Here is a 22,672-nt window from a genome sequence, read left to right as displayed (position 1 = left end):
GCCGTGCTGGAGCTGAGAGGACACTGTGGAAGGCGGACACTGTCACTTCTCACTCCGAGCCTCCCTCCAGCGAGTGCTTGCCGAGGCCTTAGGGCCTCCCATGTGGCTGATTCAGTAGATCCATAGGAACAGGCTTGTCCAACGTGGTTGAGCTTAGAGACGTCACAAATGTGCCACTGCCCTTCAGAACCGAAACGCTCTAGAGAGAGGAGACGCCATCTTTAGCTTTGAAAGTCCTTCCCACTGCCCTCACAGGCACTCCCAGCTCTGACCCTGACGGAGTGCTCATGCCTGTTTCTCTTCCACAGCAATGTTAGTGTCCAGGTATTGAGGGTGGAAGCCGCCACATGCAGACACAGCACATCACACCTGCTGGATCCTCCCACTCATTTTCAGGATGACGTCTAACTGCTTTCTAAGGAAGTTTAGGCCTCGGAATGACAGATGATGGCTGTGCCTTTAAAGATGAAATAGAAATGGCTGTGCGCTCATTGTGAGCAGTCAGCCCTATCTTGTTTGTCTGCTTTACAGAATGGAGCCACCACTCTTCTGCTTTACAGAAGAGCTGTGACACCCTTGCCCACCTGGCCGGCACTGTCACCCTTGCCAGGCTGAGGAAGGAAGGTGGTGGACTGCACGTCCCATACACTTTGTGTAACTGGGGACACGTCGGCTTGTGGAGGCAGTGGGTTCACAAACACATTCTGGGCTTGTGGACTTCCTCGTTGTGTTCAGGGTGTTGTAGGAGTCTTGTGGATGCTTCTGTTGGTTTCCATATTGGAGCTTGGAGGGCAGAGGGTTGGGCCCAGGATTCGTGGTAGAGCCCCTCCCATGTCCTCATACCATCCCCTTGGTTTGAAACATGCTAGAAAAGGGGACTCATGGAATTTGGTAGCAAACATTGATTGGGAAGCTGGCTTATGCTCCGCAGTGGGCAGTGGGCTTGGAAGAAACAAACTCAGATGACACGTGGCTCCTGCCCTCAATGAGTCTGCAGTTTATAGGGGGAGGCAGGATTAAAATATGAAAGTACTGGAGACCTTTTAAAATAAGTCATGAGCTGAGTGGTGCTGATCAAAGCACACACGGGGTTTTAGGGAAAGCCTGAAGAGCAGCAGTTTCTGTCTTCGTTGATTGGAGTGGTGTGGCCAGTCCCAGCCTTTTCCACCTGCCCTTCTGCACCTGCCCTCTTCCTAATGGCTCCAAGGATGGGGAGGCCCAGGGAGGCTGGGGTGCCGGGGGCTGAGGCGAGGCAGGTCAGCCGTGGGAGCAGGCAGGCTGGCCCTTTGGAGCAGTCCCCGCCAGGCCCAGGCAGAGAGAAAGGCCCAGGCTGCCAGGGAATACAGGAGCTGGGAGGAAGGAACCTACAGCCGCATGGAAAAAAGGAAGGGCTTGTCTGGAAGCATGGCAGGAAAGGAAGGAGGGGCTTTTCTGGAAGCATCGCACTTGCCTGCCAGGAGGGTTTGGCTTGGAGCAGGGAGGCTGGTTGGATGCAAGGCTAAAGTTCCCAGCAGCCTGGGCTGGTCTCAGCCGGGGTGGAGCTGAGCCAGCTGTGGTGGGTCATTGCTCTGTCCAGCTGCAGCCTGAGCTCGCCTTTGCAGCCCCCACCTGGCTCCCTTCCCTGTCGCCTCCCTTCTGGCCCAACATCTGGCCATTCAGGCCTTTTCTGACACCAGTGCGCTTTACAAGCTGTTCAGATGGCCCTGGAGGATGTTTTGGGGCAGGGGCTGACCTGGGTTAGAGCAGACATCCAAAATGTACAGGAAAAGACAGGACATCTGGGACCCCTCCCCTTCCAGCAGCCACTCTTTAAAGGAAAATGGCTTGTTTCTCAATTGTAAAATTACACAGAACGCGACCTTGAAAAATCTACTTTAAAGAATGCGCCACAGGCTTTCCTTGGAGACAGGGAGCAGAAAGGAGCTTTGCCAGGGACCCGGCAGGAACCTGGCTCAGCTTTCTCCGGGAGCCATGAGGAGTGTTCTGCTGAAGCAGAGATAGGACGAAGGCTGGTACACTGCCTTGGATGTGGGGAGCAGCCACATGTCACGGTGCTTTTATACTAATCGCCTTGTTTCATCTTCCCAATTTCTTGTATTGTGTTAACATATAGATAACATAAAATTTACTGATTTTTAGGGGTGACACTCCTGTAGTCATTTTCTGCTCATCCATCCACCTGTACACTCACTCCTACCCATGTTTAAGCATAGAATTCAGTAGCTTTAACATTTGCGCTATTGTGCAACCATCACCACTGTCCATCCGCAGAGCTATTTTCATCCTGTAAAACTGAAGTTTCATCCCCATTAAACACTACCCTACCCCAGCCCCTGGCACCCTTCACTCTACTCTCTGTCTCTCTGAATTTGAGGATTCTAGGAACCTCACATGGGTAGACAGACAGAATTTGTCCTTTTATGCCCAGGTTATTTCAGTTAGCATCGTGTTTCAGGGTTCATCCCTGTTGTCGCATGTGTCTGAATTTCTTCCTGTTCAGGGCTGAATAGTATTCTACTTTTGGTGCAGGCCACGCTTTGCTCCTCCATTTGTGCATCACTAGGCCTTTCAGTTGCCCCCATGCTTTAGTGATTGAGAATAATGCTGCTGTGAATGTGAGGCACTAACGTCTCTTTGAGACCCTGTTTTCAATTCTTTTGGGCAAATTAGAGTATGAGATTAACAACAGTAATGATAAAATAGAACAATTGTAACAATTTACTGTAATAGAAGTTGTGTAAATGTGGTCTCTCTCTCTCTCTCTCTCCCTCTTTCAAATATCTTCTCGTACTGTACCTCAGGTACCTAAAACCACAGAAAACAAACTGCAGCTAATGGGGGACTACTGTAGATACCAAGGAGTTGAGTTACTCCATCAAAGTGCAATTCTATTTTTCATTTTTTTGAGGAGTCTCCATACTCTTCCACGCTTGATATACTATATTACATTCTTACCAACAAGGCACAGGAGTTCCAATTTAGCCACATCTTTGCCAACATTTATTATTTTCTGGGTTTTTTTTCTTCTTATAGTGGCCATCCTGATAGGTATGAGGTGGTATCACCTTGTAGTTTTGATTTGTGTTTTCCTGATGATTAGTGATGTTGAGCATCTTTTCATGTGCTTTTGGCCATTTGTATATTTTCTTCAGAGGAAAATGTCTATTCAAGTCCTTTGCCCATTTTAAATGGTATTGTTTGTATTTCTGTTGTTGAGTTTTAAGAGTACTCTATACACTCTAGGTACATTATGAGGTTTCTTAAATAGTGATGTAAATATTTTACTTTCCTTTAATAGTCAAAATGGAAAATTTTACATTAAACTAAAAATGTAGCAATAATACACTTACAGTGCTATTTCTTATATTAAAAGAAGACATTGGCCAGCTGTGGTGGCTGATGCCTATAATTTCAGTACTTTGGGAGACCAAGGTGGTGGATTTCTTGAGCCTAGGAGCTTGAGACCAACATGGCAAAACTCCATCTCTACAAAAAATAGAAAAGTTAGCAAGACATGCTGGCATGAAGTTGTAGTGTCAGTGAATGTGAAGGCTGAGGTGGGAGGATCACCTGAGCCTGGAAAGGTCGAGGCTGCAGTGAGCAACAATCACGCCACTGCACTCCAGCCTGGGCAACCAAAAAAGAAGACATTATTGACATGCTTGAAAACAAAGACTGTCATGTTTATGCTTATAGTTAATGCAAATAGATATCCCTTGTTTTGTACTATCGAAATAGTCCTTAAAAGATCTGTGGAATATCATATTTTGCTAATCTCTGTCTTTTGATTGGAGAGTTTAATCTATTTACATTTAAAGTAATTAATGATGAGGAGGGACTTCTGTCATTTTAATATTTGTTTTCTATGTGCATTATGGATTTTTTGCCACTCATTTTCTGCATTACTATCTTCTTTTGTGTTTAGTAGATTTTTAAAAATTAAATGCCTAAATTCCTTTCTTCTTTTTGTACATATTATATAGCTATTTTCTTTGTGTTTATCATAGAGGATTAGATTTGACATCTGAAAATTACAACACTAACTTGAATTTATACTAGCTTGACTTCGATAACATACAAAAATTATGCTCCTTTATGCTATTTACCCACCCTTTTTGACTATTGATATCACAAAATTGCATCCTTATACATTGTATGTCCCAGGATATAAACTAATAACGGTTTAAAATTTATTTGTTTCTTAAATTATGTAGAAAACAAAATGTGGAGTTACAAACCAAAGTTATATTACTAGTTTTAACTAGTAATTGTTTTAAGATATATACTAGTCTCTTAAATCATATAGACAACTAAAAGGAGTTACAAACCACTGTTACAATAATACTATCTTTTATAATTCACCATATATTTGCCTTTATTGAGATTTTAATTTTTATATGGCTTTGAGTTATTGTCCAGTGTCCTTTCATTTCATCCTGCAGGACTCCTTGGAATATTTCTTGCAGGGCAGGTCTAGTGATAACAAACTCTCTCAGCTTTGGCTTATCTAAGAATGTCTTAATTTTTTCTTCACTTTTGAAGTGCAAATTTGTTGGATATAGGATTCTTGGTTGACAAGTTTTTTTTTCTTTTCCTGTAGCACTTGGAATATATTGGTTCACTGCTTTCTGTTCTGCAGTTTCTGGTGATAATATTATTTGGAAACGCTGGTGTGTGATGAACTGCTTCTTTCTTGCTGCTTTCAAATGTAAGAGGAGAATTCTCTGTTTGTCGTTGTCTTTTAACAATTTAGTTAAAATGTGTCTCTGAGTTAATTTTACATGGAGTTCACTGAGCTTCTTGGATGCTTATATCCATATCTTTCATCAAACTTGGGAAGCTTTCAGGTATTATTCTTCAAGTAGTTTCTCTGCCCCTTTATCTCTTTTTTTTCTTTTGGGCACAATTTCCTCTCACAATTCATATACTGGTTCTCTTATTGGTGTCCCACATGTCCCTTAAGGTTTTGTCACTTTTCTTCAATCTTTTTTTATTTCTTAGACTCAATAATTTCCATTATCCTATCTTCAAGTTCACTGATTATTTTTCTTGCTCAGATCTGCCTTTGAATCTCTCTAGTGAACTTTTTAATTTCAGCTATTGTATTTTGAGCTTCAGAATTTCTTTTATATTTTAGGTTTTCTCTTTGACATTTTCATTTTTCATACATAATTTTTCTGACTTTCTTTACATCTTTCTTTAGTTCTTCAAGCATTTTTATGACAATTGTTTTAAAGTCTTTGCCTAGTACATCTGCCATCAGGTCTTTTTTTGAGACAATTATTGTTGATTTACCTTTTTCCTTTGAATGGGCTGTAGTTTCTTGTTTCTTTGTTTCTTGTTTCTTGCAATTTTTTGTTGAAAACTAGAAATTTTAATCTAACTCTGAAAATCAGATTGCCTCTCCATAGGTTTGCTATTTTTTGTTTATCTTTCTTTTCAATTTGTTGTAGGCTGTCTCTGTGCCAAGGATCAGCCTGAGGTGTAAACTTGTGGTCTTGTCTGAGCCTTTCCCTGAGCATGTGTGGTGACTTTCTAATTTTCCCTGTATATTCAGTTACTTTTGAATATTCTGGTCTTTAATTTCTGGCTCCCAAAAGCAGAAAAAGAGAAAAATGAAGGTGGGAAAAATGAGCATTAGCATTTTAAATCCCCTATAAGTCATTTTGGCCAGAGGGGGAAGAACAACAACAATGAGGAGGTGGCCAAACAGTGGTGCCCTCTTCCTTTCCTGCACCTCTGTGATGAGAAGCAGCAATCAGCAGTGAGATTACAGATTCCCAATATTTGGAGGACAACATCTGTATTGCCTGTTCTGGCTTCTGCCAGTGTGTGCAGGCTGCTCCAGGAACATGTGCACAGCTGCCTGCCACAGGGCTGAAGGTGAGGTAGTGGTAGCTCCTACTGTGATGAAAGCTGACATTGACTGCAAGGTATATCCAGACCTTCCACTAGAAGTCAGAGGCCTTCATTAGGCTTTACAGTTCAAAGATCAGTTACATCAGACAGATCCTACTAGCACAATGTTTTCAGGTGGGAGACAGAGTCCTGGTGTTTTGTACTCACCATCTTCCCAAAACTCATTTGTGCTTTACTTTAGTTTTACAGAAATTTTATAAATTGAGTGGGGTTCATTTAATAGTTTACATTTTAATGATTTAAAAAATGTTGGATTTTTTGCTGTTTTTGACATTTTCGTGTTCATTCATTCATGCAGTTAATGCCAAGGTAGAATCTACTTGTGGAGTGAGTACTTGTGCCCATGTGCAGGGAGAGGTGCATGGTGCAGTAGCCAAAGCCTACCCCACGTGGGTGAGGTCCTCATTCCACTGCTCCATGCAGGGTCTGCAGAGTGGGCCTGTCTTATAAAACTCAAGTTCCCAGTTACTCACCTGAGCGAACCAGGCTCCTTTCCTCTTCCATCTGAGGGTGGCACAGGGTGGAGTGTGAGGGATGGGCTCAGTGCAGACAGTTCAGGGCCCACCCAGTCTTGTCATATCTTCACCTGATGCCTTGAAGGCAACACAGACTCAGTGTGTTTGATGCTGACCTCAGGATCTTTCCTCTGTCCTGGGGCTGTCCTGAGTCCACTTGCAGTGCTATAACAAAGCACCATGGCTGGGGCAGCTTAGAAGCAATAGGAATTTCTTCCTCACAGTTCTAGGGGTTGGAATCCGGATGCCAGTAGATTTTGGGTTCTTGGTGGAGGCACACTTCTGGGTTGCAGATGGCATTTTCTCACATGAAGGAAAAAGATCTACAGAGCCTCTTGTAGAGGGCACCGATCTCATTAGGAGACTCCACCCTCATGACCTGACCACCTCCCATAGGCCCCTCCTCCTCACACCTTCACTTTGGGGCTAAAGATTGGAACATACAGATTTTAGGGGTCACAATTAGTTCATAGCAGCCTGCTTCAGAAAACAGCATCTGCTCTGCTATCCCTTCTACCCTGCAGAGCCCACCTTTCTCACTCACAGTTCTGAACACCTTACCTGCTGACACATTGCAGTCTATGACCATGTTCACTTGAGTCACCATTACCACGATCCATGCTGCTTGAGCCCATGTCTCATTGAGACAATCTGGAGGCCACCAGCTGTTCCCCTTGTGTCTCCTCTGGTCTCCAACCTGTTCTTTATCCAGGGGAGTGAACTTTTGTTGTTGTTGTTGTTGTTGTTATTTTGGATATGGGGTCTTGCTCTTTCACCCAGGCTGGGGTGCAGTGGATATTTCACAGGTGCAATCATAGCTCATTGCAGCCTTGAGCTCCTGGGCTCCGGTGATCTTGGCTTCTCAGCCTTCTGAGTAGCTGGGACCAGGAGAGTGGGACAGTGCCCTTACTTAGGCCCTGTTGATAGCTCGCCGTTGTATTTGGGCCCCCTTCCTACCAGCCATCTGTGCCTCCCCTGCTCCTTCTCTCAAGTTCTCCAAGTGACTGTGCTACCCGAGGGCATTTGCTTGCTTTTTCCATCCCTGTGCCTGCCTCTCGCGCTCCGTGCCTTAGACTAGTAACACGATCAATTCTCTCAGCCCTGTGATAGTTCTTGGGGACCCTTCTGGGGCTCCCCTACCCCAACCTGGACCAGGCTCCCATGTAGGCCCCAGGGCCCTGGCCAGTGGCTTCTGTTTTCCCTGGGGTTTTCCATGGGTTTTTTAATGCACATTCTTTACCATTGCTCCTGCCAGATTGGAGGCTGCCTGGGGCCACAGGCTCCTCCTCTGCTCTCATCTCCATTTCCATAGCTCCTGGCTCAGCCTGGTACCACAAGTGCTCAGGCAATATTTGTTAGATGAAGAGTTGAACATTCCCACAGCACGTCTTCTACGTCCCTCCCAACTGATGTGTAGATTGCCTGAAGCTGAGCGACCTACGTTAGTCTGGGGTTGGAAGTCATGTGGCTTTGTTGGTGGTTTTATGGTGTTGGAGTTTGGCCAAGGGTTCTCAAAGCAGATGCCTGAACAACAGTGTCAGCACCAGCGGGAGCCTGTGAGAAACACAGATTCCCAGGCCTGACCTGTGGCCTGCTGACTCCGAAATGCTGGGGGGTGGCTGGGGCATCTGTATTCCTGATGAGTCCTTGGCCCACTAAGGTCCTAGAGCCCCGGACTAGGCAGGGAAGGCCTGTGGTACATGGGTGCACCCTCATCTTTCCACTGCTGTAACCAGGGCTCCCAAACTGGACCAGCTGTCACCTTCGCCTACAGAGGGTTTTTTTTTGGTTTTGTGTTTTGATTTTAAATACACTGTCCTGGGCTCCAGTTCCAGCCACACTGGCTGGGCAGGACAGGCATGGGCCTGGACGCCCTCCCCAGGTGGCTCTGAGGGGTACCCAGATGTAGGGGCCACTGGCCTCCCTGGAAGTACTGGGCTTTTGGGACACGCTCAGCCCCTGAGCCCAGATGTGGCTCCTCTCTGAGTGGAAAGCGGCCTGTGTCCCAGCTGGTCCCGGATTACTACGTGCCTCGAGATCATGGCCAAGGATGGTAGGCTGTGTCCCTGGTGGCCACAACAATAGCTTGTAGTGTCGACACCATCAGACGGCTTTCTCGTTGCAGGGTGCAAGGCCCATGAGAATCCATCTCAATGCGTCTCTCTGTCCCCAGGAAGGATTCATAACCCCCAGTAACTACCCTCTCTCTCCAGCTAATGCAGCTGCGCTCTGAGGCTAGACTAGTCACTGCATGTGCCCACTCATGAGTCTGAATCTGCAGGCCCTGCTGGGGTCCTGTCCCCAAGGGGTCCCTGAGTGTAAGCCATGGGTAGAGAATGTCTGGGGTCTCCAGCCCTGGTGCCAGTTCTGTTACCACTGTCTTACTCCTGCCAAAGGCCTCTGCCTTCTCTGGGCACACACAGCCATGCCCTACATCCGGCACCTCATCGCGTCACTCCTATCCCTATGCTAGCGTCCTAGTATGTCTTCCAGCTTAACAGAAACCGCATCTCTTGCCCCCAGAACCCTGGGTGGCTCTTACAGTGTTGGCCCCATCTCTCCTTTCCTACTCTCCATCCCTCCAATGCGGAACAGGCTGTGGGTCCCTACAGCCTTGCAGAAGAGCTCCTGTGAGCTCCGCCCACAGCCACCATGACCCACGAAGCTCCGCCTCAGCTCGCCATCCTCATCTCTCTGGACCAATCTGAGGCCCGGCCCTTCTCCTTCTTGGAACTCTTGCCAGCTCGCTGTTTGCCTCTGTCACAGTCCTTTTCATTCTCTTTTGCCAGTTCCCCTCATTCCCCTCAATGCTGGGGGGCAAGGCTCTGTCTTAGATGCTCCAGCTTTAGTCACCCTCCTGAGGCCGACTCCCAGTGAACATCTCTGGCCACACAACTCCCCAGCCTCGGCATTCATGATGCACATGATGCACTGCCCCCAGCACCCAGCCTGGACGCCCCGCTGGTGCCCCTGACCTCTGTACTCACAGACACATCGCCCCTCAGTGCCCAGCCTGGACGCCCTGCTGGGGCCTCTGACCTCTGCACACATGGATGCACAGCCCCTCAGCAACCAGCCTGGATGCCCCTCTGGTGCCCCTGACCTCTGCACTCACAGACGCGTCGCCCCTCAGCACCCAGCCTGGACGCCCTGCCAGGGCCTGCACTGCCCCCAGCACCCAGCCTGGATGCCCCTCTGGTGCCCCTGACCTCTGCACTCACAGACACATCGCCCCTCAGCACCCAGCCTAGACACCCTGCCAGGGCCTGCACTGCCCCCAGCACCCAGCCTGGACACCCCACTGGTGCCCCTGACCTCTGCACTCACAGACACATCGCCCCTCAGCGCCCAGCCTGGACGCCCTGCTGGGGCCTCTGACCTCTGCACACATGGATGTGCTGCTCTCAGCTCCCAGCCTGGATGCCCCGTTGGGGCCTTTGACCTCTGCACTCACAGACACGTCGCCCCTCAGCACCCAGCCTGGACGCCCTGCTGGGGTCTCCATGTCCAGGTGTGCAGCATGTAAACTCCTGACTCTGTCAGCACCACTCCCATCTGGGCATTCCTGGGGCTTCTGCCCATCTTGTGTTCTCCCAGCGCCAGCGGACTCCACCAGCACGGCCTCAGATGTCTCTCCAGATCCCCAGGCTCCCCACTGGACAGCCATGGTGGCCTGCTCGGGCCCCTGCCCCAGCTGACGGCCTCCTGCACTCATCTCCAGGCCACGTCCACCCAGCTGCTCTGTGACTTCACCTCCTCACCATGGGGCACCGCGGCCCCCTTGCCTTCTCCGCTCACTGTCCGATACCCTGTTTCCAGCTCCCTCGCCTCTGTTCAAACAGGGCCCCACTGGAGAGGCCTCCTACAGCCCACTTTACAAGGCGGTCTCTCCTCTCTGCCCTTCCCTCCACAGCCCTGCCCGCCGCTTCTCTACCCAGCTGTGTCCTCCAGAGAACTTGTTGTCAGCCGACAGGAGCTAGTCTGCCTGGGCTGCTGGTGCACACTTCCAAAGTGGGAAATCCATCGTCTCCCTGTCCCGGAGGCTGGAAGTCCAAGAACCAGGTGTAGGCAGGACTGGTTCCCCTGAGGCTGAGGAGGGTCTGCTCCTGGCCTCGCCCCTGCTGCCTCTGGTCTGAGACAACCTCAGCTTGTGGGGGGTTTCTCCCCATGCCTTCGCAACACCCTGCACTGTGTGTGTGTGTCTCTGAGTCCAAATCCGCCTTTTATATGGACACCAGTGATATTGGCTTAGGGTTCACCCTATTGACCTCATCTTAACTAAATCTATGATAGCCCTATTTCCAAATTAGTTCACATTATTTGGGTTTTAGGATTTCAACATATGAATTTTTAGGTGACATAATTCAACCCATCATAGCACGATCGATTTCTATTTGCCAGCATCTCTAGAATGTGAACCCCTCAAGGGCAGGGCTGGTCTTGCTGTTCATTGCCGCATTTGGAAGCAGCTCCTGGCGCCCTGCTGGCATCCTGCATGCTCACTGGATGAGGAATGCAGACATTTCGGTCCGCTGGGGTGAAACCCTTTGCGATACAACATGCTTTTACGTAACAGTGTAACTTAATACTCTATTAAAGTGGTACTAACAGGATTTCACAGGCAACTTGTGACTTTCAACCTGAATGCTGGCCTTCAGGACGAGTCATCAAGCTGCAAACCGCCCTGGCGACGGTTCTTGCCTCTTGAGGGAACAGGTCCCCAGCCAGGTGGCCTTCTGGGGAGTCTGCCGCCACAGTGCCTTCCGGGAGCGGCCCCGCCCCCTGCCCTGAGTTGCTGCCGGTGGGCTGGCTGCCTGGTTTCCACGCTCACACTTCCATTGGGTAGTTAAATTGCCCCTCATTGGGGCCTGGTTCACATCAGAAATGAGCCCATTAAAAACAGATGCTTTCTCCATGGATCTGCCCCATCTGCAGTCAGAGTCCCAGCATCCGCTGCACCTGCCCGTCCCTTCTCCCTTCTCCCCTTTATTGTATTTTTACTGAAGGCTGAGAGGAGCCAGTCTCCACATGGTGGGCCACTTGCACTTCCCACAGCCCCGTCCGCACTTCAGTGTTTGTCTTGTTGCTGGAAACTCAGGTGACTCCTTGTGCCTGAGGGGGCAGCTGACCCCGGGCCAGGAGAGCAGGGTGTGTGTGGGGACCAGGGAGCGGGGCTGTGGGGCCACGGGGCTTTAGTTCTCCAGAACTGCTGGCTCCGTGGTGACTGCTCCCCATCCCTGCTGTCATCCGCAGCCCCCTGCGCCCCGAGGAAGGAAGGCGGCTGGTGGAGGACGTCGCCCGCCTCCTGCAGATGCCCAGCAGCGCGTTCACTGACGTGGAGTAAGTACGGGGCCCTGGGGTTCCTGTTTGGCTCCTGTTGCTTGGTCACAGAGACTGGGTTGGAGGGAAGGAGCTGCGAGCCCATGGCTCTTGTTAATTACACGAGGGAACCTGTTTAGAGAAGGGAAAAGGTGATTTCAGCAGCTTTGGTAAGTTAGAGGCAGTGGAAACCAGTGTTTAAGCGGAAGGATGAAAATCTGAAGGACAGTGTCGCTGCAGCCAAGTGTCAAACCTGTGGTGCTGGAACCACCCGAGGCTCTAGAACATTCTGCACACGCCCTATGCCAATGTGTGGGAGCCTCTGGAGGGCCCACCACGGAGAACGCTGCGGCAGCATTCATGAGCACCTGCTGTGGGCACGGCCCTGTCCCTGGCTGTCAGGAAAACGCACTGCCCTTCGGAGACCTGGCTTTGGATCCCAAGTCTCTGCAGCTCCCATGGCAGGTGTGGCCCTGGTCTCAGCGTGACCTGGTTTAGAGAGTTGTGGGCATGAGGCATGCAGGGCTGGCATGTGAGTACACACAGGGGCAGCCTCTTTCCTGTCTCACGACAAGTGCTTGAGGAACCATGTGTGCATGTGTGAAGCTTGGAGCAGAGATGGCTGAGTGCAGAACCTGCAGGAGCTCCCACAGGGCACAGCTGGGTGTGGAGAGAAGGTCAGAGAGAAGAGGGAGGGTAGAGTGACATCCACGGAGGACCTGAGATGAGAGGCCGGCCCGGGCTGTGTGCCCACCTGCCTGTGGGCCAAGGGGTGCCTGCCTACACGTGTTGTTCACTCACTGGCCCCTTCACATAGGGGTGACGTCATTCACTCACTGACCCCATCACACAGGGGTGACATCACTCACTATCTCTTTCACACAGGGGTGACGTCATTCACTCACTGGCTCCCTCACACAAGGGTGACATCATTCACTCACTGTCTCTTTCACATGGGGTGACGTCATTCACTCACTGGCTCTTCACACAGGAGTGACATCATTCACTCACTAGCCCCTTCACATGGGGGTGACATCATTCACTCACTGGCTCCCTCACACGGGTGACGTCATTCACTCACTGACTCTTCACACAGAGATGACGTCATTCACTCACTGGGCCTTTCACACAGGGGTGACGAAATTCACTCACTGACTCTTCACACAGGGGTGACGTCATTCACTCACTGGCTCCTTCACACAGGGGTGACCTCTTTCACTCACTGACTCTTCACACAGGGTGACATCATTCACTTACTAGCTCCTTCACATGGGATGACGTCATTCACTCACTGACTCTTCACACAGGGTTGATGTCATTCACTCACTGGCTCCCTCATACAGGGGTGACGTCATTCACTCACTGGCCCCTTCACACAGGGGTGACCTTGTTCACTCACTGGCCCCGTCACACAGGGGTGACTTCGTTCACTCAGTGGCTCCTCACAGCAGATGCTCACTGGGCACCTGCGGCAACCTGGCCTCACACCGGGAGCTGGGCATCCCCTTTGAGACACATGGGCCCTGCCTCAATTCTGCCATTTATTAGGAAAAGACAGAAGAGTGTATGGGTCATTAGCATGGAGGGCACTAGGGGACATGCATGAGAAGCACCCCAGCCAGCCTGGGACCAGAAGCTTCTAGAAGTAGAAATCTGAAGGACACATGGAGGTGTCCCAGAGAGAGAGACGTGACATGCAACTCCGGACAGCTCACTGCGGCCCACACGGTTGCTAGGGCACAGACACATGCAATGAGCATGTTCAAGGAAATGACCATGGACAGGAAAGATGTGGAGGGACACAGGGGGCCCCATACATGCCAGGGCTGCTGGGGGTTTCCCTGAAATGGGGAGGTCTGGTGGGCAGGCCAGGTAGGACTGCTCAGCAGGGATAGAGAGGCCATTTAGGGACCCAATATGTACAGTAAGAGGACCCTGCAGGGTGAACACAGTGAGATGGTCTGACTAGAGTTGAGAGAGAGCAGCCCTGAGGCCACCTGGGGAAGGTGAGGGAGGGAGCAAGTGCAAGGTGGGTGTGGTGGCAATGAGAGCATAGAGATCCAGGTGGGGGGAGCTATTTGCGGGGCTATAGTGGGCGAGTGGGCTGCAGAGATCCAGGTGAGAGATGGTAGGTGCACTGGGCTTTAATTGGCAGGCTCATGCAGACATTGAGGTGAGCAAAGGGGCACGTACTTGGGGCTGCAGTGGGCAGGTGGTTTTCAGAGATCCAGGTGAGAGTGGGACCAGGCGCAGGGTAAATGCAGTGGGAAGGGGCTATGCTGAGATGTGTTTGGGTGGCAGGTGTATGGGCCTGCACTAGGCAGCAGAGTTGCAGAGATCCAGGTGAGAGAGGGGGCAGGTGCATCAGGCTGCAGTGGGCGGGGGACTTTCCCAGATCCAGGTAAGAGAGAGGGCAGTTGCATGGGTTCACTGTGGGCAGGGGATGTGCAGGGATCCATGTGTGGGAGGGGGCAGGTGCAGGGCAGATGCAGATATCCACATGAGAGAGGGGACATGTTCATGGGCGGCTGTGGGCAGGGGACATGAGAAGATGCAGGTGAGGGAAGAGAGCAGGTACAGCGTGACAGCAGCGGGTGGCCACTGAGTGACTTCTGCCTGGGAGGCAGGATTCGAAGAATTGTAGAAAGGCAGCTTCAGGGATGAGGGTAGATCTGAGTGCAAAGTGTGTGTTGACCTGCACAGTGTGATGCCTGCCCATGGAAACACAGGCAAGTGGGGCCTCAGGCAGAAGTCCTGCTGGCCCCTGGGCAGTCAAGTGTTTTCCCTGTGGCTCACCATGGGGAGGGCCTGTTGTTCCCAGAGTGGCCTGGGATGTTTGGGCACCTGGGGTTCTGGAGGTGGCGGGTGGGCAGGGGCTGCAGCTGTTTCCTGCCTGGTAGGAAATACTTCAGCGTTTTAACTTCTGGTGTGACTGAGGGTACTGGAAATGTATGGGGTGGCTTTCAGCACACCAGCGACTTAGGAGGGGAGAGGGTTTGAGGGAGCTTCGTAACAGGTTTGATTGATAGGTTTGTTTCAGGTACCTGGATGGCTTCTAAGGGGTGCTGTTCAGGTGACTTAGGGGACAGATCTGGGTAGGTGTAGATGCCATAACCTTAATGTACAGTGGACAGCAAGGTCCCAGTTTCTGATGGGATCAGGAGATGGACGTAAGGGAAGAGAAGAGGGGCAGCAGTAATGTGGGGCACATGGCCCCTTAGGTGTATGTGAGAACAGAGACAAGTGTTCATGTTGGCACCACCTTGGTTTCTTGTGAGGTAGCTCCCAGTCAGTGTTTTGGGTTCCTAGGGAAGAAATATTAACTCTAGGGAAACCACAGAGGACAGATTTCACAGAAGTTGAAAATAGAAGAAGCTCCCAAGACCTGAAAAAACTGAGATGCTTCCAGGATCTTAAAATGTTCCTCTTTATGCTGAAGGAGAATTAGATAATCTGGTTTTGTGGGATCCTGGGGAAGTGACTTTTCCTCTCTGGGCCATAGTTCTATATTTTGAAAATTAGAGGGATTCGCCTACTTGATCTTTAGTGATTATTCAAGGATTAATCTTCTGTGAACCTGTGACCTGGGGCACTAGTGAAAATCATGTAACAGGCACTCTGTCACCTTCGGGGAACAGGGCGCAGATAGTGTGACAGGGTTATATCCCCAAGGGCAGCTTCCACAGGCAGGCGTTTGTGTGGAGAGGCTCATGTCATCAGCCCCTGGAGACATCCTCTTTATCAGTGTTTTGGGGATTCCCTCAGTGGCACACTTTTGAGTAGTGATAAACAGTGAGTCAGAAAAGGTGGAAATAGCTTCTTCCAGATGATACACGGAGGTGTGTGTGTGGAGGCAGGGAGGGAGCTAAGAAAGAAGCTGGAGCCAAGGATGGAGGTGATGGTGGAGGAAACTAGGCTGGAGCTAGGAGGGAGCAGAGATGGAGGTTGGGATGGAACTCGATAGAGAGGGGGATGAGCTGGGATGAAGCTCAGAAAGGAGCTGGAGATGCCACTTGGAAGGAGTAAGGATAAAAATGAGATAGAGCAGAAATGGAGCTGGGGGGAAGCTAGATGGATGGGGCTGGGATGGACTGGGATGGAGCTAAGATAAATCAAAGAAGGAACTGGAAATGGAGATGGGATGAAACTCAGAAAGAAGCTGAGATGAATCTGAGGACAGAGCAGGATGGAGCTAGAATAGAGCAGTGATGAACTAGGACAGAGCTGGATGGAGTTGGAAGGGAGATGGAAGGAGCTGGGATTAAAACAGAAGAGAGATGGGGATGGAGTTCAGTGGAGCTGGATGAAGGAGGGGATGGAACTAGATGGAGCTGGGATGGAGCAGTCATGGAGCTGGGTATAGAGTAGTATGGAGATGGGATGGAGCTGGAGCTGGATAGAGCTGGATGGAGCTGCAGTGGAGCTGGATGGAGCTGCAGTGGAGCTGGATGGGGCTGCATGGAGTAAGATGGAACTAGGATGGAAATTGATGGAGGTAGGGAAAGAGCAGGGCATGCATCTGGATGGATCTGGATGGAGATACAATGGAGATGGATAGAGCTGGGATGGATCTGTGGATGGAGATGAGATGGAGCTGGGATGGAGCTGGATGGAGCTCCATGGTCTGGGATAGAGTTGATGAATCTGGATGGAAGTCTATGGAGCTTGGTTCAGCTTGGGATGGAGTAGGGATGGAGTAGGAATGGAGCTGGATGGAGGTTCATGGAGCTGGGGACGAAGCCTTGGGTGTACCTGGGGTAGAACTGGGATGGAATTTGATGTAGCTGAGTGGAGGTGGGATGGAGCTGGGATGAGGGTGAAGCTAGGATGGAGTTTGATGGAGCTCAATGGAGTTGGGATGGAGCTGGGATGGAGTTTGATGGAGCTGAGTGCAGTTGGGATAGAGCTGGTATGAGGATGGAGTTCGGATGCAGTTCAGTGGAACTGAGTGGAATTGGGATAGAGTTGGGATGGAGCTGAGGGTGGAGCTGGGATGGAGTTTGATGGAGCTGAGTGGAGTTGGGATGGAGCTGAGGATGGAGCTGGGATGGAGTATGATGGCGCTTAGTAGGGTTGGGAAGGAGCTGAAGATGGAGCTGGGATGGAGTTTGATGGAGCTGAGTGGAGTTCTGATGGAGTTCGTATAAGGGTGGAGCTGGGTTGGAGTTTGATGGAGCTGAGTGGAGTTGGGAAGGAGCTGAGGGTGGAGCTGGGATGGAGTTTGGTGGAGCTGAGTGGAGTTGGGAAGGAGCTGAGGGTGGAGCTGGGATGGAGTTTGATGGAGCTGTGTGGAGTTGGGATGGAGCTGAGGGTGGAGCTGGGATGGAGTTTGATAGAGCTGAGTGGAGTTCTGATGGAGTTGGGATGAGGGCGGAGCTGGGATGGAGTTTGATGGAGCTGAATGGAGTTTGATGGAGCTGAATGGAGTTGGGATGGAGCTGAGGATGGAGCTGGGATGGAGTTTGATGGAGCTGAATGGAGTTGGGATGGAGCTGAGGATGGAGCTGCGATGGAGTTTGATGCAGCTCAGTGGAGTTGGGATGGAGTTATCATGGAGCTGAGGTTGGAGCTGCGGTCGGTGCTGGATGGAGCTGGGATGGATTTGTGGATGGAGCTGGGATGGTTGTGATCATGGGTGGTTGTTGGCTCTTCCTCAAGCTCTCCTCCACTGCTCACAAGGTCTCCATCGGTCCTGTTCTCTCTCTTTGCTCCCTTCTGTTCTCCTCTCTCTGTCCCTATCTAGGTGAGCTCTGTAGTCTTCATCTCCTCTTTCATCTTGTGAGGGGCCCTGATGCTTATCTTGGTGTCTTACTATTTCCTAATCTATGACTTTTTTATCCGTCCACAAATCCCTGATTTTCACGCAGTAGCTTTGCTCTTAAGTTGTGTTGATTCTTATGTGTCTTCCAGGGCCTTTCTCAGGAGTCTTTGAGCCTGAGATTCACCTGACCTCCACTGTCTTCATCCTGGCCTTCCTCAGGCCTTCTGATGCCTCAGACTGCTCCAGGGAGGGCGTAGTGAGGAAGCACAGAAAAGAAATCTCAGGGAGAGATGCCCTGATGCTCCATTGCCTTAAATCTGTCTCTAGGCTGGGCACAGTGGCTCATGCCTGTAATCCCAGCACTTTGGGAGGCCGAGGTGGGTGGATCACAAGTTCAGGAGTTCAGGACCAGCCTGGCCAAGATGGTGAAACCCCATCTCTACTAAAAATACAAAAATTAGCCAGGCGTGGTGGTGGGTGCCTGTAATCCCAGCTACTTGGGAGGCTGAGGCAGAGAATTGCTTGAACCCGGGAGGCAGTGGTTGCAGCGAGCCAAGATTGTGCCACTGCATTCCAGCCTGGGTGACAGTGCAAGACTCCATCTTGCTGTCTCTAAGAACCAGAAGGAAATATGTCCAGGCTGCTAACCATCATGGCTGAGTGGGACGATCTGACTTCATGGGCGTTACAAAGAGCAGTGCGCTGTGGCCCCCGACACCGCTGATGTCCATCATATCAAGTAGAAGCCTGCACTGACCTGGCACACAGCAGGACATGTAAGAAGGCGAACACTCATCCCTGCCCCTGAGCTCCTTGAAACCTGGCTCATGAGACAAACACATTGGACAGTGCTAGAGAAGGTTCTAGAACTGCCAATGACCTCAGACATTCTGAGTACATCTCAGGCTAGGGAAGTGAGGCTGGAGAGGAAGGGAATCTCCTGGGTCCCAGAGAGTGGGCCCTGCCTCGGACATCGCCGCTTCCTGGGCACAGCCACGTTAGTCCAGAAAGTGCAGTTTTCCTGATGGTCTTTGAGTCTCACCTGTGTGCAGGGCGCTTCACATTCTTTTTCCTACTGCTGTTATTTTAAAGCTTTTTACCTCTTACTTTGAATTCGAAGGAGCCACCTGCCATCAAGTGTCCTGAATGGTTCAAACTGCATTCCTTTCCACAAAGGATTCCATCCCAGGCCTGTATCTTTGGCACTATCCCTCCTTATGGCCCCCAGGAAGGTGCCTGGTTTTAGGACTAAGGAACTTACCTTGGGCCCAGGCCACGCGCACAGGAAGGATGAGGTCACAGGTGGTGAGTGGGAGCCTCACACTGACTGCAGCCGATGACCGCAGGCCCTTTGCTCTAGGTGCTCACACCTGCTTGTGCTGTGAGACAGGGACGGGTGCATGTCTGGACACCCAGGCCTTACTGGGTCCTGCTGATGGCTTATTTCAGAAGGAGGGGTTCCCCATGCACTGATGCCCCAGCTCCTGTCCCGTCAGGCTCCCTGTCTAGGACTCAGCTCTGATGCCACTGAGGAGCATGAGGTACCATCCTGGGGGCACGTCCTCCCCGGTCTGCAGTGCCTTCCCTGCACTGCGACCCCCAGAACATTAGCTGTGTGCTGTCTTTCTCCCTAGGCCATCAGCTCCTCAGTGCCTATCTGTGTCCTGAACCCGGCTCAGTGACTGCAGAGGGGTGTGTGTTAAGTGCAAGTGTGATTCAAGCGTGATGCAGTGAGTCCTTGAACAACAAAGGACTCATCCCTCTAACACCCGCAAAGTTGCAGGCCCATCCCACACCCACTTCTGCCTCTCTCCATATATGAAATACATGGGGCATGCTCTGTGGTTCTGCAGCCCTGGGAAACTCACCTGTTGCTGCCAAGGCCCACAATTACTGATGAACGCTTGCATGTGTGGAGGTGTGGATGCCTCCTTAGTTAAAAGTGAGATTGTTGTCAGGGACATCTGAGGGCCAGGGAAAAGAAGCAGCCTGGGTACCGTGAGAGGTGTCTCCACGAGCAGCAGGGCGGCCTGGAGCCATGGGAGGGAGGAAGCTGTTGCACTGACACATAACTGAGATAATTGGGCAGAGGGCAGGCAGTCACAAGAGATGGCTTTGGAATAAAACGTCCTCAGGCCAGCTTGGGACGCATGCATTGAGTTTACTGTATTTTCGTCTGGCAAAGCCCTTCTGTGGTGGCTGTCCAGCACCCAGAAAGCCATAGCTTGGGCGCACAGGGGCTCAGTGTTTTCTGAAGGTTCCCTCCCAGCCGCCCTGCTGCCGATGGCTGCCATGCACTGTTAGCATCATGGCTCCAGGGTGAAGGCACGGGCTGGGGGCTGCCTGGCACCTGGGCTCAGTGCCTGCCACATGGATCCAGTTTGCGATCTGGGGCTTGGGAGAGGAACCACTTCATCCTCAGGATAGGAGAGGGGCCACAGGGTCAGCTGCAAGCTCCATGGCTGCTCACTGTGAGCAGATCCTGGGACCTCAGGGCCCACCGTGGCGTAGTGACGGGCAGAGATGGGCCTGCTGCTGCTCACTGCTTTGGCCATCTCTGCCCTCCCCCAGTAACATCCCATGGGACAGGGTGGGCCAGAATGAAGAAGGGAGGAGTGGTTGGCCACATGGCCAACAGCTGGACGGTCAAGGTGGCCAGGGGCTGTGCTGTCCACACTGACTGAAGCAGACCTGAGGCTCACGGGCGCACTGTTGTGCTGGGAATACATGAGTTAGATTTTCTTAAATACGAGGCGGGATTTCTTTTAAAGTCTCCATGGCTTTCATGGTGAGCTGGGTTTTAAACTCTTTTGGTGTAATGGAAGGTATGAGGTCTTTCTTTGTATACAGTGGGATTGTTTGGGCTAGATGACTGGAAGAAGGAATGAGTTTATTCTGCTGATTGTTTCTTTTGCTGTGCAGAAACATTTTAGTTTAAGTCCCAGCTATTTATCATTGTTTTTGTTGCATCTGCTCTTGGGTTCTTGGTCATGAAGTCTTTGCCTAAGCCAATGTCTGGAAGAGTTTTTCCAATGTTATTTTCTAGAAATTTTATGGTTTCAGGTCTTAGATTTAAGTCCTTGATCCATTTTGAGTTGATTTTTGGATAAGGGGAGAGATGAGGATCCAGTTTTATTCTTCTACATGTGGCTTGCCAATTATCCCAGCACCATTTTTGAATAGAGTGTCCTTTCTCCACTTTGTTTTTGTTTGCTTTGTCGAAGATCAGTTGGCTGTTAAGTATTTGAGTTTATTTCTGGATTCTCTATTCTGTTCCATTGGTCTGTGTGCATATTTTTATACCAGTACCATGCTGTTTTCGTGACTATGGCCTTATAGAATAGTTTGAAGTCAGGTAACGTGATGCCTCCAGATTGTTCTTTTTGCTTAGTCTTGCTTTGGCTATGCAGGCTCTTTTTTGGTTCCATATGAATTTTAGGATTGTCTTTTCTGGTTCTGTGAAGAATGATGGTGGTATTTTGATAGGAATTGGATTGAATTTGTAGATTGCTTTTGGCAATATGGTCATTTTCACAATATTGATTCTACCCATCCATGAGCATGGGATGTGTTTCCATTTGTTTGCATCATCTGTGATTTCTTTCGGCAGTAAACAGACAACCCAAAGAGTGAGAAAAAATCTTCATGATCTATATATCCAACAAAAGACTAATATCCAGACTCTACAAAGAACTCACATTAGCAAGAAACAAACAATCCCATCAAACAATGGGCTAAAGACATGAATAGACAATTCTGGAAAGAAGATATACAAATGGCCAACAAACATATAAAAAAATGCCCAGCATCACTAATGATCAGGGAAATGCAAATCAAAACCACAATGTCATACCACCTTACTCCTGCAAGAATGGATATAATCAAAAAATCATAAAACACTAGACGCTGGTGTGGATGTGGTGAACAGGGAACACTTCTACACTGCTGGTGGGAGTGTAAACTAGTACAGCTGCTATGGAAAACAGTGTGGAGATTCCTTAAAGAACTAAAAGAACTACCATTTGATCCAGCAATCTCACTACTGGGTATCTACCTGGAGGACAAGAAGTCATTATATGAGAAAGATACTTGCATACACGTTTATAGCAGCACAATTTGCAACTGCAAAAATATGGAACCAACCCAAATGCCCAGCAATCGATGAATGGATAAAGAAATTGTGGCACACACACACACACACACACAAACACACACACCCACCCCGTGGAATACTATTCAGCCACAAAAAGGAATGAAATAATGGCATTCACAGCAAGCTGGATGCAACTGGAGACTATTATTCTAAATGAAGTAACTCAGGAATGGAAAACCAAACATCATATGTTCTCACTTATAAGTGGGAGCTGAGCTACAAGGATGCAAAGGCTTAAGAATGACATAAGGACTTTGGGGACTCGGGGAAAAGGGTAGCAGGAGAGTGAGGGATAAAAGACCACACATTGGATTCAGTGCACACTGCTTGAGTGATGGGTGCACCAAAATCTCACAAATCACCATTAGAGAACTTACTCATGTAACTGAACACTGCCTGTTCCACAAACCTATGGAAAATAAAAATAAAGAAGGAATAAGTTTATTTCATGAACACAATGATCCTTATGAGGGAGGACTGGGGAGAGGAAGTGAAGCATGACCACTGATGGGATGGGGGGAGGAAGAGGAGGCAGCTGGGGATGTTGGGGGAGGAAGGGGAGGCAGCCGGGGGTGTGGGGGGAGGAAGGGGAGGCAGCCGGATGTGTCGGGAGGAAGGGGAGGCAGCTGGGATGTGTGGGGAGGAAGGGGAGGCAGCTGGGGATGTGTGGGGGAGGAAGGGGAGGCAGTCAGGATGTGGGGGAGGAAGGGGAGGCAGCTGGGGATGTGTGGGGGGAGGAAGGGGAGGCAGCCAGGATGTGTGGGGAGGAAGGGGAGGCAGCCGGGGGTGTCGGGGGGAGGAAGGGGAGGCAGCTGGGGATGTGTGGGGGGAGGAAGGGGAGGCAGCCGGGATGTGTGGGGAGGAAGGGGAGGCAGCCGGGGGTGTGGCGGGGAGGAAGGGGAGGCAGCCGGGGATGTGGGGGGGAGGAAGGGGAGGCAGCCGGGGGTGTGGGGGGGAGGAAGGGGAGGCAGCCGGGGGTTTGGGGGGGAGGACGGGGAGGCAGCC

General features: G+C 50.5%; 1 protein-coding gene across 5 annotated transcripts in view; it reads left to right on the top strand.

Moving 5' to 3' along the window:
* The window catches only part of PTPRN2 (protein tyrosine phosphatase receptor type N2), a 987,645-nt gene that overhangs the window by 432,065 nt on the left and 532,908 nt on the right, over window positions 1-22,672 (top strand). For 4 of the 5 annotated variants that reach the window (XM_055269741.1, XM_055269740.1, XM_055269739.2 and 1 more), the window contains one exon: window positions 11,688-11,774. The exons of the other annotated variant lie outside the window; for it this stretch is intronic. In XM_055269741.1, the coding sequence (XP_055125716.1) occupies window positions 11,688-11,774 (87 nt within the window). The remainder of the gene's footprint in view (window positions 1-11,687; window positions 11,775-22,672) is intronic. 5 annotated transcript variants of the gene reach the window in all.

The sequence above is a fragment of the Symphalangus syndactylus genome, chromosome 6, assembly GCF_028878055.3.
Source record: "Symphalangus syndactylus isolate Jambi chromosome 6, NHGRI_mSymSyn1-v2.1_pri, whole genome shotgun sequence".
Taxonomy (NCBI): domain Eukaryota; kingdom Metazoa; phylum Chordata; class Mammalia; order Primates; family Hylobatidae; genus Symphalangus; species Symphalangus syndactylus.
The sequence above is the reverse complement of the archived record's forward strand: the minus strand, read 5'-3'. Positions and strand labels throughout refer to the sequence as shown.